The sequence below is a fragment of the Pongo pygmaeus genome, chromosome 15 (assembly GCF_028885625.2).
Source record: "Pongo pygmaeus isolate AG05252 chromosome 15, NHGRI_mPonPyg2-v2.0_pri, whole genome shotgun sequence".
NCBI lineage: Eukaryota > Metazoa > Chordata > Mammalia > Primates > Hominidae > Pongo > Pongo pygmaeus.
In genome coordinates, this window is record NC_072388.2 from 29429629 (window position 1) to 29448665 (window position 19037).

The following is a 19037-nucleotide window of genomic DNA, read 5'->3' on the forward strand; positions in this document are numbered from 1 at the left end:
TTTTCCATTTGTAATGTGATATCAACAGTTCTCCTAAACAGTGCTCATACATTTATGCAATTTATAAATTATCTTAAAAGAAAAAATTTAACTACCCATTTTCTACACAAAAGTGCTGAGCACCTACTCACCATTGTGTAGTTCTCCTGTGACAGTGCCTTCTCCCTGTGGGCTGCCATCCTGATCTCGCCATTTCCAATCCAGACCTCTGATAACACGAGCTCCTGGAACCATGTATTTCAGAACCTGGGAGCGTACTAGACGTCTCTGCCGTCTAAGATTAGCTTCTGCTTCTTTAGCTGCTTTCCCTGTCAGGTAGAAATTGGAGAAATAAAAACCAAATCACTTTTTACAAAAGTAATTGTGTTAGTAAGTTAGAAAAGCCTCGTATCATCTCTTTACCTAGCTGATCTTCACATACTCCATTTACAGTGCCATAAAGTTCGAATCCAGATAATGAGAGGTAGTGTGTTTGTCCACTGGCATTTTTCCCCATCTGTTTAATTCTCACATGTCTCCACCCTTGTTTCTCATCCTTTGGTGGATCAAGAGGCCAAGTTGCAGTTGACCTGTTAATATGTTAGAGAAAAAATTATGTAATATTTTAAAACAGATGAAAAAGAAATTCAAGATGGGGAAGATTTTTTATATAACAGAGACCTGTAGAAAAAATAAACTAACTTTCATATTACCTCATCAGTTCATTACAAGAATCAAGAAATCGAAGGAAAAAGAGAGTAGTCAAGAAAACAAGTTAAAAATGAAACGTTTAAATGTACGCTATTGATTTGACTCATAACATTAACAATTTATGATTAATATAATTCAAAGATAAAAGACAAAATGATGGGTGCAGTGGCGTGCTCCTGTTGTCTCAGCTACTTGGGTGGCTGAGGTGAGGGGAATCACTTGGGTCCAGAAGTTAGAAAGCAGCCAACATAACAAGACCGCATTCTCCTTAAAAAAAAAAAAAAAAAAAAAAAAAAAAAAAAAAAAAAAGGATGCTTTAAGAAGAGTAGGAGAAATTCTCTTGTGATGGAAAAACGGACTTAAAAACATTTTTTGCAAAGTTTTAAATAACGTATTAATATTTTGTCTTTAAAGCATGAAAGGGGTGAAAACATCACCTGTTAATCCTAATGTTAAGAAGCTCCTCTCATATCATATCAAATGCCAAAAGCAATTTAGGTACACAGTCTACCCCCTGATATGTGCCAAAATGTATAAATAAAATTTAGTAGAACTAATTTTTTAGAAGTTACTGACTTGTCTTTTAAAAACTAATTCAATACATAAAATTTAAGGATAAAAATAAAAACATTTTAAGTCAGCCTTAATTCTACAACCAGCAATAGACACCGCTAATATGTTGAACATTCCTAAGTATTATGTGATTATATGGAGAGTTTATGGAAAGCTTATTTCACTTGTTTCCATTAGTGTGCTGTGTGTGTATGCATATATGTGTGTGTATGTGTGTGTGTGTGTGTATATGTATATACAGCTATATACCAATTTTAAAAATAAATATCCACAGCATCTCAGCCTTTTGGCTAAGATACAGTGTAAAATAGTCAGCTCGGCTTTCTATTATTTAAACTAAACCTTTTGACAAAGTTTTAGTAAAGTCAGTGTTTCAAACTTTTAATGCCTAAAGTATCAAGTGATTTGTTTTTAGAAAGAAAATTTTGCTTCAATATTTCACAAAGAAGAGAGCTCTAGAGTACAAAATTATAAAAATAAACAAAGCTCTTTAGTGAGTTTTCCAATTTGCAAAGACCCCTCAACTAACCCTGGTTCATTGAGACTGCAGTCATCAACATGGGTATACAAAGAAGTCCAGTTCTGTCCATCTTTGGATACCTGGAAAACCCAATTTCTCAGTGCAGACCTTCCATAACCACGAGCATGACGAAGTGTATATGCTGATGGTATCACCCAGAGACCCAGATCTATGGCAAACCAGGCATTCTTATCATCATTGCTATGACAATTTAAAGCTGAATTATCACGACTTAGTATGTCTTCTAAGCGGCCATAAGGTAGATTTCTTCCTTCTGATGACGTTACTACCACAAGTCCATAGGCAGCTGGATTTACCCACTCATAAGCAGTTCTATACAAAAATAAAGAAAAATTAGCAAATAACAATGTTAAGATAATTGCATTTGCACAAGGTTTTAAATATAAAATTATATTAAGTAAAATTCTAGAATTAGCAATTTAGACATTTTTTCCTGATAAAAAGTAAGTTGGATAATCTTAACTTCTACCTACAAGTCAAAATTCCTTAAACCACAGAATATTCAGAGTGCTAACAATTTTATTCTACTTCCTAGAATTCTTTTACCAAGTGAATATGGTCACTCCAGCTTAAAGTAAAATGACTGACTTACTTTGCATTTGTTCCAATCCAGTAAATGATTCCATTTTCATCAAAATCATGCTGGTGCCGAAATATAAAATTTTGTCCTTCTCTTAATTTTCGAACAAAAACAAATGAAGATCGGTCAAAATCATACCACTGTTTTGCTACCTAAACCAAAGAAAATATGAAAGACAGTCACCTTAATAATGCTGTTTTCAAGCATGTTACCTGCTTTTTTCCTGTCTCTTTAATGTGAATTGCTTTCTTTTATTATAACAAATGCTCATTTAGGCTGGGTGCAGTGGCTCACGCCTGTAATCCCAGCACTTTGGGAGGCGGAGGCGGGTGGATCATGAGGTCAAGAGATGGAGATTACCCTGGCCAACATGGTGAAACCCCATTTCTACTAAAAATACAAAAAATAGCCAGGTGTGGTGGCAGGCGCCTGTCGTCCCAGCTACTCGGGAGGCTGAGGCAGGAGAATCACTTGAACCTGGGAGGCGGAGGTTGCAGTGAGCCGAGATTGCGCCACTGCACTCCAGCCTGGCAACAGAGGGAGACTCTGTCTCAAAACAAAACAACAACAAAAACAAAAACAAAAAACCAATGCTCATTTAAAAATATAAAGAAAAATAAAAAGTCCCACAACCAAAGCATCTCACTATTAATAATCACAGAGTATTTCTTTAGTTTATTATTTCAATGGATAGGATAAAACAAATTCTTGATCATACTGTACAAAAACATTTTTCTGTTATCATTAGTCTTTATACATTTTTATGACTATATGATATTCAAATTAATAGAAATAATTATACACATTTGTCAATTAAATTTAAATTTTTAATATGAATGATCTATTTAACATTAATTTATTGGTTGGAATTAAGGTTTTGTTTACTATTTCAATATTACAAAATTATAATAAACATCTTCATGTGGAAATCAGTTCTAAAATGGAATTACTGGGCCAAACTATATTACCATAACTCTGGATATATACTTCCCAAATTATTGTTCTAAAAGGCTAAACCACAGCTCAGAATGCTTATTTCACCGTGCCCTTGCCAGAAGCTCACCATTTTCAAAAGGTACTGTTCCAGAGATTCAACTGTAGCCAAAGGTTCCATCTTCAACATTCTGCCAGTCCTGTCAATCAATGCAGTTTCACCAGGTGCACGTTCCAACCGAAATCGTAATCTCCTTGTAAGTATCTACATAAAAACGACCAAAATACTTTGGAGAACGTCTTTGTTTCTGTCTCAGAATTGTAAAAAATGATATACCCTAAAACAACTGAGATTTGGATTTATTAACTATAAACACAATGGAACTATGAACAAATGTCTGTTTTCTATTAAAGATTTTTTTTTTTTTTTTTTTTTTGAGATGGAATCTCACTCTGTTGCCCAGGCTGGAGTGCAGTGGTGCGATCTCAGTTCACTGCAAGCTCCGCCTCCCGGGTTCACGCCATTCTCCTGCCTCAGCCTCCTGAGTAGCTGGTACTACAGGCGATCGCCACCACGCCCGGCTAATTTTTTGTATTTTTTAGTAGAGACAGGGTTTCACCTTGTTAGCCAGGATGGTCTTGATCTCCTGACCTCGTGATCCGCCCTTCTCGGCCTCTCGAAGTGCTGGGATTACAGGTGTGAGCCACCACACCCAGCCTTTTTTTTTTTTTTTTTTTTCAGATGGGAGTCTTGCTCCTGTTGCCCAGGCTAGAGTGCAGTGGAGTGATCTCGGCTTACTGCAAACTCTCCCTCCTGGCTTCAAGCGATTCTCCTACCTCAGCCTCCTGAGTAGCTGGGATTACAGGTGCATGCCACCACACCCAGCTAATTTTTGTATTTTTAGTAGAGATGGGTTTCACTATGTTGGCCAGGCTGGTCTCAAACTCCTGACCTCAGGTGACAGGCGTGAGACACCACGCCCAGCCTATTAAATATTCTTTAGGCCAGGCACAGTGGCTCAGACCTGTAATCCTAGCACTTTGGGAGTCTGAGGCAAGAGGATCAATTGCTTGTGCCTAGGAGTTCAAGACCAGCCTGGGCAACACAGTGAGACCTCATCTCTACATATTAAAACAAACAAACAAACAAAAAATTAGCCAGGCATGCATGCCTGTAGTCCCAGGTATTGGGGAGGCTAAGGTGGGAAGATCAGCTGAGCCTGGGACACGGAGGGTGCAGCGACCCGAGATCACGACACTGCACTCCAGCCTGGGCAACAGAGCTAGACCCAGTCTCGAAAGGAAAAAAAAAAAAAAAAAGAAAATCCAACAGGAAAGATTCTTTTATAAAAGAAAGTGCCATTGAGTAAGTTACAGTGGCTATCAAGTAAAAGACAAAGTTAACTTCCTAGAATTTCTAAACAACTTCAAATATACACAGTTTAAATAAACTTATAAAACTTCTTAATCAAAGTGACTTACAACTCACAATTTTCCAGGTAAGTTTTTGAAAAGTAGCTAATTAGCTTACTCCGCTAGAATATATTCTACAGGATAAGTATCCCTAATCTACAAATCTGGAATCTTGAAGTGCTCCAAAATCTGAAACTTTCTGAGCACTGACATGATGCTCAAATGCTCATTGGAGCACTTCAGATTTTGGACTAGGAATGCTGAATCAGTAACAAATATTATAAAATCCAAAACACTCTGGTTCCAAGCATTTTGGATAAGGAATACTCAACCTGTATAATCAAAGGCTAATAAACTTTAAAAGATGCAAAATAGTTTTTAATCCAATACATTTTAGTAAGCAACAAGCACAGGACTAGCAATTTTAGGTAGATTCATTTCTGTATAAATCTTAACTAATTCCTGTAAAAACAATTAAAGATTTATATGTGCATTTCGGTAGTTTTAGACAGCAAAATTACCGGAGAGCACATTCCTGGCCTTCCTCTCTTTGGATCTTGCACAATCTCCTGAAGTGAAAAATGCATAATAAAAGGCATCGGTGCACTGTCTTTGAGACTTATCTCCAACTCATCCACTTACCAGGAATAAAGCTTAAAAACAATGGACCAAACAGTCCCCCTTACTCCTGTTATTCTGTCTGAAACAAAACACAAAGTAGCCCTCCACATCTTTTACGTATAGAATATCAGGTGCAACTACTGCACTGTAAAACTCCCTAGATAAGTACTCTAGTTTGGGAGTCTAGTGGCAGTGATAACAGTATTGGGTTCTCAGAGGTATGGCAAGTTTTGTTAGCTTTGCATTGCTTTGGCATATATAGATCCTCAATCACTCATTAAAGGCTATTATTCAAAGGAAACTATTCCATGCAGTAGAGTGCAGAACAGTTTAAATAAAGGCAAAATTCAAAGCAGAAGGCCTTGCTAGGAAACACTAAAAAACCCACAAAAAAAGTGATAAAGTTCTGGGCTAGGATATTAGTAAAATGTATTGTTTGTTTGCATCTAGATCCCAGCTACTAAAGAAAAGAATAATTGAATCAATGAGAATGTAAATAGGGAGTTACATATTAGATACAGATATATATATATCTGTATGGGAAGGAGGAGGGAAGGAAAAGAAACAGGCTATGAAATCATGTGATTGATAGGAATAGTGAAGACTTGGGCAATCTGACTCTAACCACTGACATAAAGAAAGACCTGAAAAAAATTGTGCTTAAAATATCTTGACTTTTTTTCTTATGCTTACAATATAGTGATAAGGAAGGGACTAGCCATGGTCTGAATGTTTGTGTCCCCGCAAAATTCATGTGTTAAAACTTAATCCCCAGTGCAGTGGTGTTGGACGGTGGAACTTTTGGGAGGGCTCTGCCCTCATGAATGGGATTAGTGTCCTTATAAAAGAAGCCTGAGAGATCTTGTTCATCCCTTCTACAATGTGAGGACACAGCTAGAAGGTTCCATCTAAGAGGAATAGGCCCTCATGAGACACCAAATCTACTGGCACCTTGATTTTGGACTTCCCAGCCACCAGAATTGTGAGCAATGAATTTCTGTTTATTAAGTTCACAGGAATTTTGTTACAGCAGCCCAAATGGACTAAGACAGAACTGACTCATAATTGTAGAATAAGAGGAACCCTTTTCTCAGCTTTTTCCACTGATACCTTTTGCCACTTATGATCTACGAAATATAATTATTTTAACGAATATTAAATGAATGCATCATTTTCCAGTGATTTGATCAAACAAAACAGACTTCAAGTCATTAAGATCAATCAAATGGCATATAAGCTAAAACCTTTAAAGATTAAGTAGAATCATTTTATTTTAATCCGATGTGAAAGAAAATAATTTTTTTAAAGAAAAGTGTCATACTGTTCCTAGATGCATTCAGCAATACTAGCTACTACATTTTTTATGGTTACCTGGAGGTTATATGTGGATCCTGGTGTATCATACAAATGGAGAGGTAGACGTTCAATAGATTCTAGTACAGCTATTAACTTTCGAATTAATGCAACTGCTGGTCGACTGTGAAGAAATAATTAGTATTAAGAGCTTTTGTATAACTACATGTAAATATTCATGCAGAAAATATGGTAATCAACTTCAATATATACCCCTACTTTTTCATGACTACAAAGTTTAATTTTTGTATTAGATTATGTCTGAGTAGAAATACTCTCACAACTCAATTTCCTTCACTTAAGAATAAAACATTTCATTTTTCTAATAAAAACTTAATTATATTTAAAGTAGACGTATGATTTATTTTTACAGTTTAAATAATTTTATTGGATAATATTTGATAAATAAAAAAGAATATAAAGCAACAAAGTTTTGAAAAAATATTTGATGGCTAGGGTATCACAACATATACTTTCTCATTATTAGAGTGTAAACTGTGATGACACTGCCGGAAAACAATGTGAAAATTTGAATCAAGAACTTTTAAAAATCGTCTTGCAGAGCTGGGCAAGGTGGTATATGCTGGAGTCCCGGCTACAAGGGAAGCTGAGAAAAGAGAATTGCTTGAGCCCAGGAATTTGAGGCTGTAGTGCAAAATTATGGCACCTGTACATAGCCACTGGACTCCAGCCTCAGCAACACAGCAAGACTCCATCTCTTAAAAAAAAAAAAATCATCTATAACCTATAATACAGTATTACCGCTTACGGAATTTACGTAAAAAGATGTTTCCATTGAGACTAGTATATTTGAGTATTAGTAATAGTTTGTAAAGAGCTAAAACACAGTAATACTTCAATACATTATTATACATCCATAAAGATATAATATGCATTCATTAAAAATGAAATTTGAAATTAGCACAATTATCTGAATAAATTGTATAACTTGTTATTTTACAAGTGCAATCCCATTCAAACGTACACAGAATAATATAATGAACCTTCATCAACCCAGCTTTAGCAATTAGCTACTAATGGCCAATCTCCATCCAGCTCTCTCCTTTTTTTTTTTTTTTTTTTGAGATAGAGTCTCACTCTGTCACCTAGGCTGGAGCGCAGTGGCGCAATCTCAGGTCACTGCAACCTCTGCCTCCAGGGTTCAAGGGATTCTCCTGCCTCAGCCTCCCGAGTAGCTGGGATTAAAGACGCCCACCACCAGGCCCAACTAACTTCTGTATTTTTAGTAGAGATGGGTTTTTGCCATGTTGGCCAGGCTGGTCTTGAACTCCTGACCTCAAGTGATCCACCCACCTCAGCCTCCCAAAGTCCTGGGATTACAGGCGTGAGCCACCATGCCTGGCCTACTCCTTCTTACATATTTTGAAAAAATACTAAAGAGCTTATCATTTCATCCAGAGATAGTCTTTCTATATAAATCTAACAAAAGAATTATTTTTTAAAAAAACAGTATTACACTTTTAAAAAGAACAATTATTACTTAATATTATCAAACATTTCATCAGTGTTCAAATTTTCAACTCTCTTAAACAGGCATGTAATTTAATTTAAACTAAGTGATCAGGCCAGGAACGGTGGTTCATGCCTGTAATCACAACACGTTGGGCAGCCAAGACAGGAGAAATGCTTGAGCCCAGGAGGTTGAGGCTGCAGTGAGCCAAGATGACATCAACTGTACTCCAGCCTGGGCAACAGAGCGAAACGTTGTCTGAATTTACAAAATAATAATTATCATGAATAAGTAAACTAAGTGATCAGCTGCATTCATAGCAGACATGTAATTTCAATGTTTTTTTTATTCCATTAGATTAAAAAACTTCAAAAATTTTCCTATTATACATGTATAATATGTTACTTTCTTATTAAATAAGAGTTTCTTTTGTGTGTATAAATGTCATACTAGACTTATTGTAGAGGAAGTATACCAACTATGTAAACATTACAAACATGAAATTTGAGATTTTACCTTTCATCATCTTCATTTTCACTAAAGGCAGTTTTAAAAACATTTATTCTTTCTACCAGTTGACTACAATCTTGTTTCATATCCAAATCCATGCTCTAAAGAAAACAAAAAGTATAAAGTCCAAAAAAAAATAATTTAAGGATCTTACTGAAATTTATCAAAAACTAAGAGACAAATGTTAACATATTGTTATACAATGATCACTACAATGTGAATAAAATCATTCATCATTTCATCTTTCAATTAAAATTATTTTTAGTATATGACTAGTAGGCCATGGCTAACATACAAAATTTTTTCCTTCTTCAATGTTATAATGTACTCACCAATTATGCTGCAAAATCAGTGTTTCCTCAAGTATACAAGATGGTTTCAGATTATATTAATATAGGAATGAACATTTTCCATTTTAACAGTACTATTTCTTTAATAAGTATTAGGAAAAAACTGGTACATCAAAACTATTTCATAGATTACTAAGTGATATAATGTGATATATCCCTATAATAAATGGGAATAAATGCAAATAGTAAAGTTTATGAAGGGACTATGGGACTCATTGAAGTTCCAGTGAATTTTTTTTTTTTTGAGACAGAGTCTCGCTCTGTCACCCAGGCTGGAGAACAGTGGTGCTATCTTGGCTCACTGCAACCTCGCCTCCCAGGCTCAAGCAATTCTCCTGCCTCAGAATTACAGAAGAGTAGGTGGGACTACAGGCGCATGCCAACACGCCTGGCTAATTTTTTTTTGTATTTTTAATAGAGATTGAGTTTCACCATGTTGGCCAGGCTGGTCTTGCACTCCTGACCTCAAGTGTTCTGCCCACCTCAGCCTCCCAGAGTGCTAGTTACAGGCATGAGCCACCGCACCCAGCCTAAAGTAAATCTTAAGAGTGCATCAGCACATACAATGATTAAGATCAAGAAATCAACTCTGGCCAGGTGCAGTGGCTCACACCTGTAATCCCAGCACCTTGGGAGGCCAAGGAAGGCAGATCGCTTGACCCCAGCCTAGGCATCATGGCGAACACACAGATGCACATGCACAGGTATGTGCACATACACACATGCACACACACTAAAAAGAACTGAGTAGTCCACATTTCAGCAGCACGTATACCAAAACTGAAATGATACAGAGAAGATTAGTATGGCCCCTGCACAAGGATGACACACAAATTCGTGAAGCATTCCAAATTTTTAAAAATATTAATTAATTAATTAATTAATTAATTAAATAAAACTAAGTAGAACTGAAATGAAAATAATTCTTTCATTAAAATAAAGGAAAAAAGAGCCAGGTGCAGTGGCTCATGCCTGTAATCCCAGCACTTCGGAGGCAAAGGCGGGCAGGTCACTTGAGGTCAGGAGTGCGAAACCAGCCTGGCCAACATGACAAAACCTCGTCTCTACTAAAAATACAAAAATTAGCTGGGCGTGGTGGCAGGTGCCCGTAATCCCAGCTACTCAGGAGGCTAAGGCAGGAGAATCACTTGAGCCCAGGAGGCAGAGGCTGCAGTGAGTCAGGACTGCACCACTGCACTCCAGCCTGGGCGACAAAGCAAGACTCTGTCTCAAAAATAAATAAATATATAAACAAAGGAAAAAAGTTTTACCACAATAAACAGACATTCTTAAATTGAAAAAATATATAAGGTTATTAGCAAATATGTATCAAATTTTCACATAAACTTCCTGAACTTTCTTTTCCTTTTAACTCATCTGTATTTGTTATAACTTTAAGCAGAATGTGACTCGAGCACTACATTTCCATCCACAAGACTGAGTCTGAGTTATTATTGAACAGCTTTATGATATGCTTAGGTAGGCTTATAACTTTGCTCCTCCAAACAATACTTTTCTTTGGAAAACAAGCCCTGTGGAGAGTTCCTTCCATCATAAACTTCCTAAACTTTCATTGTTCATACATTATGCATATAACTTGGGTACTTAAGGTCTACAGACATATTCTATTTTATATAACTTATGTAAAAATCAGAGCGGTGAATAATAATAAATCAGGCTGAAGTGTTTTTAGTCAACAAAACCTTTAGCAAATTATAACTGGGAACTTAGAAATCAAAATAAACAATTATTTAATTCATTTGGCTCAAACTAATCATAAAACTTAAAGGCTGAAGAAATTAGAAATATTAACATCATTCAGCTTTTAAATATTTCTTGACAAAACAAACTAAAAAGGAGTAACTACAAATAATTTTTAAAACTATATTTTTGTTCTTTACTACTTGATAAACTTACATTGTTTAACACAGTAAGAAGTGCTTGTACCAAGCCACTGCTACACATTTCATATGGTGAAATTGTGTTTTCATCCTTCAAAAGTACAATTAGGTTTTCTAAAGCTGTCTTCATTAAATCTCTCCAAGTGTTCTCACTCTCAATACACTAAAAGAAAAAAAAATTTAATGAAGACAATCAAAAACATAAACATAGCTCTTAAAATAACTTATCAGAACATCAATTATCATGACAATAATTTAGATATTAAGCAAAATTAACAGTTCAAATTATTAACGCAAATTATGTCTACCAGAGGTCAGCAAACGTTTTCGTAAAGGGCCCAGTGCAAACATTTTAGGCTTTGCAGGCCATATAGTCTACATCACAGCTATTCAACCACACCCCTGTAGCACCAAAGTAGTCACAGACAATATGTAAATGAATAAGCATGGCTACTTGTGATTAAATTATATGGATACCGAAATCTGGTTTTCATGTGTCTTGAAATTGTCCTTCTGGTTTGTTTTCAATCATTTAAAAATATAAAAACCATTCTTACCTCATAAAGCCATGCGAAAATGGTGAGCAGGCCAGATTTGGCTCCTGGGCCATAATTTGCTGACCCCCTGCTCAATACACATGACATAAAGGATAGAGGGGAAGAGATCAAACTAAAATTCACTACACATCATTAAAATCTAGAGGATGACATACTTGTCTATTTGTATGAAGTTCCCAAGATGACTCTAACTGAGTTGCTATGTTTCTGAGTGTTACCACTACTCCACGAGGCATGCTTTCAACAGCTTTAAAGTGGTCATCATATAAATCTCGAGCCATAGTTCGTACCTACCAAAATAAACATAACAACTGTGAATTTTTACTACAATTAATAATTTTACCAAATATTCACTTTTATAGACACTCATATTTACATATTTCACCATGAAAAGGTACGTATATACTGTCATTTGGGCATAAATGAGCTCTCGAAGTTACAGTTATTTGAGAAAACAACCTATGTATGTTCTGGGTCTGATGAAATTTAGTACATGATATTATTTACAAATATATGCTTAAGTAATGTAAATTTAGGATTCACCTAATGCCATTTTAATCCCAAACAAACCCAGCATAACTCTAATGCAACAGAAAAAAACGTATCTCTCTAAACTACTTAATAATACTTTCTATTCTATTTTGGTATGCCCTTCAGAATTAAAAGATGGCAATCATGGATATCAGACAAGTTTGAAGAAACTTATCTATTTATAAAACAGTATTAATAATTAATACTGGTGTGGTGGCTCATGCTTGTAATCCCAGCACTTTGGGAGGCCAAGGCAGGCAGATCACTTGAGGTCAGTCAGGAGTTCAAGACCAGCCTGGCCAACATGGTGAAACCTCGTCTCTACTAAAAATTAAAAATAAAATTAGCTGGGCATGATTGTGCATGCCTATAGTCCCAGCTACTCAGGAGACTGAGGCGGGACAATCACCTGAACCCGGGAGGCGGAGGCTGCAGTGAGCCAAGACTGTGCCACTGCCTGGGTGACAGAGCAAGACTTTGCCTCAAAAAAAAAAAAAAACAAATAAATTAGTTAAAATTATTTTTGCCTAAAATATTTTGATGCCTACTTGTTTATATATGCAAAAGGATAGCCACCTACTCACTGAGTTGCTACTGATTTCAAATCAAGAAAGTGAAGTAGTAATTTTTAAAATTTTTTTCTTATAATTTCAACTTTTATTTTAGATTTGGGGTACCTGTGCAGGTTACATGGGTATATTGTGTGATGTTAAGGTTTGCGATACAAATCATCTCAACACCCAGGTAGTGAGCATAGTACCCAACAATTCTGAAACCCTTGCCACCCTCACTCCACACCCTCCATAATTTTTTTTTTTAATGAGAATACAGGATTGAGACAATGTTCTCATTGAATTTTTTTAGTTTGTGTTATGAAATTTCAGTACCCTGTAGTCTAGATTTGGTTGGTTAATATGACATATTAGGTATTCCAAAAAACTCTTGAAATAGGTGATTTATAGTCAGATTATTCAACAGTTCCATGCTTGCAAATATGAGTATTCATTAAAATTTGTAACCTCAAAATCAATCATTGCAGAGCTTTCACATTCATTGACAGACATGCACAGTGCAGCAACAAATTTAAGGTGCCCAATATGCATGTTCCCAGCAGAATTCAAAAAGGTAACACTCTTTCTTGCTTCAGGTCTCATACTATAAACAAGTGCCCTATTCACAATCTACTTAGTGTCACATTTTTTGAATTTTGGGGCTTTTTCTTCCTGATTTCATTGTTTAAAATGGCCCCCAAACATAGTGCTTAAGTGCTATCCAGTGTTTCTAAGCACAAGAAGACTGTGATGTACCTTACAGGAAAAAAAAAAGTGTGTGCTAAAATAAGCTTTGTTCAAGCATAACAGTGCTGTTGGCCAGTTCAATATTAACAAATCAACAATATACATCAGGCTGGGCACAGTGGCTCAGGCCTGTAATCACAGCACTTTGGGAGCCCGAGGCGGGCAGATCACTTGAGGTAGGAGTTTGAGACCAGCCTGGCCAACATGGTGAAACCCCGTCTCTACTAAAAATGCAAAAATGAGCCGGGCATGGTGGCGCACACCTGTAATCCCAGGTATTTGGGAGGCTGAGGCAGGTGAATCAGTTGAACCTGGAAGGCAGAAGTTGCAGTGAGCCAAGACTGTGCCACTGCCCTCCAACATAGGAAACAGAGCGAGACTCTGTCTCAAAAAACAAAAAAACAATACATAGCAAATAAGGTGTCTTTAAACAAAAACATACTAAAAAACAAGGTGAAAAAATGTTGTCACAACAGGCCCTAGGGCTAGAAGAAATCTAACCCAGTATTTCTCCCACAAGCAATGGTTCAATATTCACAATAACTTTATAAAATGTAACTACTGTTGGCCGGACATGGTGGCTCATGCCTGTAATCCAACTACTTTGGGAGGCCGAGGCAGGTGGATCACTTGAAGTCAGGAGATGGAGACTATCCTGGCTAACACGGTGAAACCCTGTCTCTACTAAAAATACAAAAAATTAACTGGGCATGGTGGCTCGTGCTTGTAGTCCCAGCTACTCGGAAGGCTGAGGCAGGAGAATTGCTTGAACCTGGGGAGGCAGAGGTTGCAGTGAGCCGAGATCGCACCACTGCACTCCAGCCTGGGCGACAGCGTGAGAATCCGTCTCAAAAAAAATAAAAATAAATTAAAATAAATTAAAAAGCTGTGTTCTTTCCAAAGTGTAGCACCTACAAATATCTTTGGGATAACCTAGCACATTCAAACAGGAAATAAAGATGTGAACATCTTTATATAAAACATCGGCTTCAAATGAAAACCACTATTACAGGACGGGCACAGTGGGAAATGCCTGTAATCCCAGCACTTTGGAAGGCTGAAGCGGGTGGATCACCTGAGGTCAGGAGTTTGAGACCAGCCTGGCCAACATGGTGAAACCCCATCTCTACTAAAAATACAAAAAATTAGCTGGGCATGGTGGTGGGCACCTGTAATCCCAGCTACTCAGGAGGCTGAGGCAGGAGAATAGCTTGAACCCAGGAGGCAGAGGTTACAGTGAGCTGAGACTGCACCATTCTACAGTCTGGCCAACAAGAGCGAAACCGAGTCTCAAAAAAAACATTACAAGGGTTTCACTAAGTTTGTTTAAAAAAAAATAGAAACATCATTATTACAATTTCTCTGGTCAAAGCCATAAAAACACAAGAACTCTCCCCTAATCCTAATCATATACAAGCATTCTCTGCATACTGTATTTAAAAACTATCTTAGAACCAGGCATAGCACCTGTAGTCCCAGCTACTTGGGAGGCTGAGGCAGGAGGATTACTTGCACTCAGGTATTTTAGACCAGCCTGGACAACACAGAGAGACTGTTTCAAAACAAAACAAATAAAAAAAATCCTATTTTATATTACCATTATAGGTAAAATAAACATACTAGTCACCAGAAAATGTTGACTCTAACTATGAGATTATCTTACTTAAGTTCTTTTTTAAAAATGAAAAAAAAAAATGCAAGAACAATTAATAAACATGGAAATATACTGGCCATATTTTAAAGTAACAATTCAAACCTGATGAAAGCATAAAAAAATTAGTCAATTACGCATCTGCTACTGTATCTTCTTGAAGTAATAATTTCAGCTGAGATAGCCATTAAACTAAGCATCAAAATAATCTGAATTTAGAACCAGGCAGTTAAGTTGCTGTATCACAAGGTATTAACCCAGATTGTAAAATATAAGTCATTTTCAATTCCACTGTAACACTAAAAATATCCTACTATCATTAATAATTTCAATGAGTTGAATTTTTTGTGCAATTAATAAGTCAAGTAATTTACATTTTGTTTTATATTAACATCCATTTTGATTCTGTTTTAATGTTGGTATTTAGTATAGGTATAAAAATTATATGTAAATAAATATTTAAGAAAATGAACACAGAAAATAGGAAAACTAAAAATATGTTATGTTAGGGTTGCTTATGTTGTATGGCTCAATTTTTTTCAATGCTTATACTTTACCACTGAAAATTTACCAAATCAGTATAAAAGACAAGAATAAAGCACATCCAACAGATATACCTTTTGCTTTGTTTTTTCTAACTTAGATTTCAGTTTTCTGCCTCTTTTGCCAGTCCAGCCAGTCACAAATTCTGAACCTTGGAGGAAAAAAAAGAATATTCACAGAACTTACTTTGTTATGATTTAACATATTCATTTATTTTTACCTACTAAACTTACATATCTTACACACTTACCCAGAGAAGTTTCTGCAGTAAATGAATGTTTGGTTCCTCTATTAGATTCAAATACAAAACCAGGTAAATCTTCTTTCAATATTGTAGCTTGCTGACCATCTGAATTATGAATAGCAATTTCTCCTTCTTTCAAACATGTCAGTGACCAATTTCCTACAGTAAGTTTAGTGGGTCCTGGTGCTGACAGTATAGGTTGACTTGAAGTAGATGGCTTTACCTGGCCTCGAGCTCTTTGTAACTTCTCTAAGAATTCACTTCGACTTTCTATAAAGACAAAATACTTGTTTTAAAATCTTATTTCTTTCAAATATAACATGTATTTTCTCTTAGGAAAAAAAGACCTATTAAAATATAAATTTTAAACAATAAAACTAAATTAGAAACTGGAAATATTAGCCAGGCATGGTGGTACACATCTGTAGTCCCAGCTACTTGGGAAGCTAAGGCGAGATGATCACTTGAGCTCATGAGTTTGAGGTTGCAATGAGCTATGATCACACCACTGCTCTCTAGCCTGGGAGACAGAGTAAGACACTGTCTCCAAAACAAAAAAAAAAAGGAGCTATATTTGTAAAGGTATTTTTTAAAAAGTAGATATAGTGTTGTTCCTCGTCCCATGCAGTAAAAACACATTTAGGAAATATTTTCATGGTATAATAATTTTTCTGTACTGATACAAAAGAAATTGATATTAAAAAATAAAGAAACAAATATTTTTAAAAAATACCATGACAGGCTGGGCGCAGTGGCTCACACCTGTAACTCCAGCATGTTGTGAGGCTGAGGTGGGGGGATCACCTGAGGTCAGGAGTTCGAGACTAGCCTGACCAACAAGGTGAAACCCCATCTCTACTAAAAATACAAAAATTAGCCGGGCATGGTGACAGGTGCCTGTAGTCCCAACTACTCGGGACAGTGAGACAGGAGAATTGCTTGAACCTGGGAGGTGGAGGTTGCAGTGAGCCGAGATCGCACCACTGCACTCCAGCCTGGGTGACAGAGTGAGACTCTGTCTCAAAAAAATAAAATACCTTGACAATGGTAGCAAAAATATGAGAAAAAAACCAAACTGTAGAAACTAGGAAAATATTTTAATTGAAACAAAATATTACCTGAACTGTCAGATCCACCTTCTGGACTACCACTTGAATACATGGTGGCAAGTTTTCCATCCAAGATAAATCTGAACCATCCATTACTGCCATTAGATAATTCCAAGGCTGCTGCATCACTCCAAATATATAAGCAGTCCCTTCCCCTAATGATTGACCAGTCTCTCCAATGATATGGTTTACCTTGCTGCAATTCTTTAGCATCTTCCTGTGGTTCATCTTCCTAAATGTGTAGAATTATTCAAGTAAACATGGAAAATAATTTCAATTTCAAATATTCATACATATTTTAAAAACATGAATCTAATTTAATTTCACATTTAAATACTCTGAACATAATACTCAATTGCCTGTAGCTTAATTTTTTTCCCCCCCTTTTAGAAACATGGTCTCAACTCTGTCATCCAGGCTGGAGTGCAATAGTGTCATCATAGCTTACTGCAGCCTGTAACTCCTGGCCTCAGTCAATCCTCCCACCTCAACCTCCCAAGTAGCTGGGATTACAGGTCCAAGCCACGGCACCTGGCTCTCAATTCTGACTAATTAATTACCTATAACTAAATCTTACAAATAAGTGTTAAAAATATTAAGAAATTCATGTAAATAATGACCTATATTATATCATGTCCAGGTGTAGTGGGGTAAAGACTAATGGATTAGAGCACTACACACAACAACATAACCCAAAACCTTGGTGAACTCATTACATCTCTGGGCCTATTTGTAAACAATGATGATTTAGAGAAGCTCAATGGTATCCAAAGTGAAGTGTGTAACAGAATCACCAAAGAAGCTTTTTAAAGATAAATTTTGGCTGACAGTGATGGCTCATGCCTATAACCCCAACACTTTGGGAGGCCAAGGCAGGAGGATTGCTTAGGCCATGAGTTCAAGATCAGCCTGGGCAACATAGCAAGTCTGTCTCCACAAAAAAAAAAATTAAAAATTAGCTGAGGGTGGTAGTGTGCACCTGTAGTCCTAGCTACTGGAGAAGCTGAAGCACGAAGACTGCCTGGGCCCTGGAGTTTGAGGTTATAGTGTAGGACTGTGCCACAGAACTCCAGCCTGGGTGACAGATCGGGACTCTGTCTCTATTATCTATATCTATCTATCTATCTAGATAATAGAGACACTATCTATAATCTCTATATAGATAACAGAGACAAGGTCTCACTCTCTCTATAATAATAGAGACATTATCTACAACCTCTATATAGATAACAGAGACAGTGTCTCTCTATAAATATATTATATATATTTATAATTTATATATAATATATAGTATCTATTATAAGTAAATAAAATTCATTCATTCATTCCAAGACCCCACCCTTAGCCAAGTGAATCAAATATACTCATTCCCATGATCATACAAGTATTTTTGTTAGAGCTTTTTTTTTTTTTTTTTTTTCTGAGACAGAGTCTCGCTCTGTCACCCAGGCTGGAGTACAGTGGTACAATCTCCACTCACTGCAAGCTCCACCTCCCGGGTTCACGCCATTTTCCTGCCTCAACCTCCCAAGTAGCTGGGACTACAGGCACCCGCCACCACGCCCAACTAATTTTCTGTATTTTCAGTAGAGATGGTGTTTCACCGTGTTAGCCAGGATGGTCTCGATCTTCTGACCTCGTGATCTGCCCGCCTCAGCTTCCCAAAGTGCTGGGATTACAGGCGTGAGCCACCGCGCCTGACTGAGCATGTTTTTTTTTTTAAAAAAAAACAATCTATAAACATTTTGTAGCTCAGCCTGTGTTCCTAAAACTTTTTTTGGACATATTTAAAAATTGAAAATATTCACATAAAAAAGATTATTAAATTATCTAAATACATCCATCATAAACAACTAAAATATAGACAAGATACATGAAAAATGTGTTTTCAAACACTAAAGAACAGTCAATGCAGGACTATGATCCCTAAGAAAATGAAAGCAAACAAAGTGAGTATCTTAGAACCAGAGACCATTTTCTGGCTAAGCTCATGTGGAAGGGGAACACAGATCCTAGCAGTACCAGTTAAGAAAACAGAGATCAGAGTTTGAGGAGTTTGAGGCAACTGGAATATGTGGAGGCTGAGTTCACTATTAGGGAACTAAAGAGAAAAAGCCTCTCCAGAAATCTGCAAAGTAGTTTCCACTGAGTACTACACTTATATATAG

General features: G+C 36.5%; 1 protein-coding gene and 1 non-coding gene across 13 annotated transcripts in view; one reads left to right on the top strand and one right to left on the bottom strand.

Annotated features, from left to right (window-relative positions):
* HECTD1 (HECT domain E3 ubiquitin protein ligase 1) overlaps window positions 1-19037 on the bottom strand; it is a 111627-nt gene that overhangs the window by 37009 nt on the left and 55581 nt on the right. For all 12 annotated transcript variants that reach the window (XM_063651507.1, XM_054448300.2, XM_063651506.1 and 9 more), the window contains exons 13-24: window positions 16879-17101; window positions 15767-16030; window positions 15591-15667; window positions 11649-11783; window positions 10953-11099; window positions 8692-8786; window positions 6723-6828; window positions 3448-3582; window positions 2397-2536; window positions 1793-2116; window positions 403-569; window positions 132-308 (exon numbers count right to left, since the gene is read on the bottom strand). In XM_063651507.1, the coding sequence (XP_063507577.1) occupies window positions 132-308; window positions 403-569; window positions 1793-2116; window positions 2397-2536; window positions 3448-3582; window positions 6723-6828; window positions 8692-8786; window positions 10953-11099; window positions 11649-11783; window positions 15591-15667; window positions 15767-16030; window positions 16879-17101 (1990 nt within the window). The remainder of the gene's footprint in view (window positions 1-131; window positions 309-402; window positions 570-1792; window positions 2117-2396; window positions 2537-3447; window positions 3583-6722; window positions 6829-8691; window positions 8787-10952; window positions 11100-11648; window positions 11784-15590; window positions 15668-15766; window positions 16031-16878; window positions 17102-19037) is intronic.
* On the top strand, window positions 9786-9892 carry LOC129013501 (U6 spliceosomal RNA). The gene has a single exon (XR_008493961.1). It is a non-coding gene; the product is annotated as a U6 spliceosomal RNA (small nuclear RNA).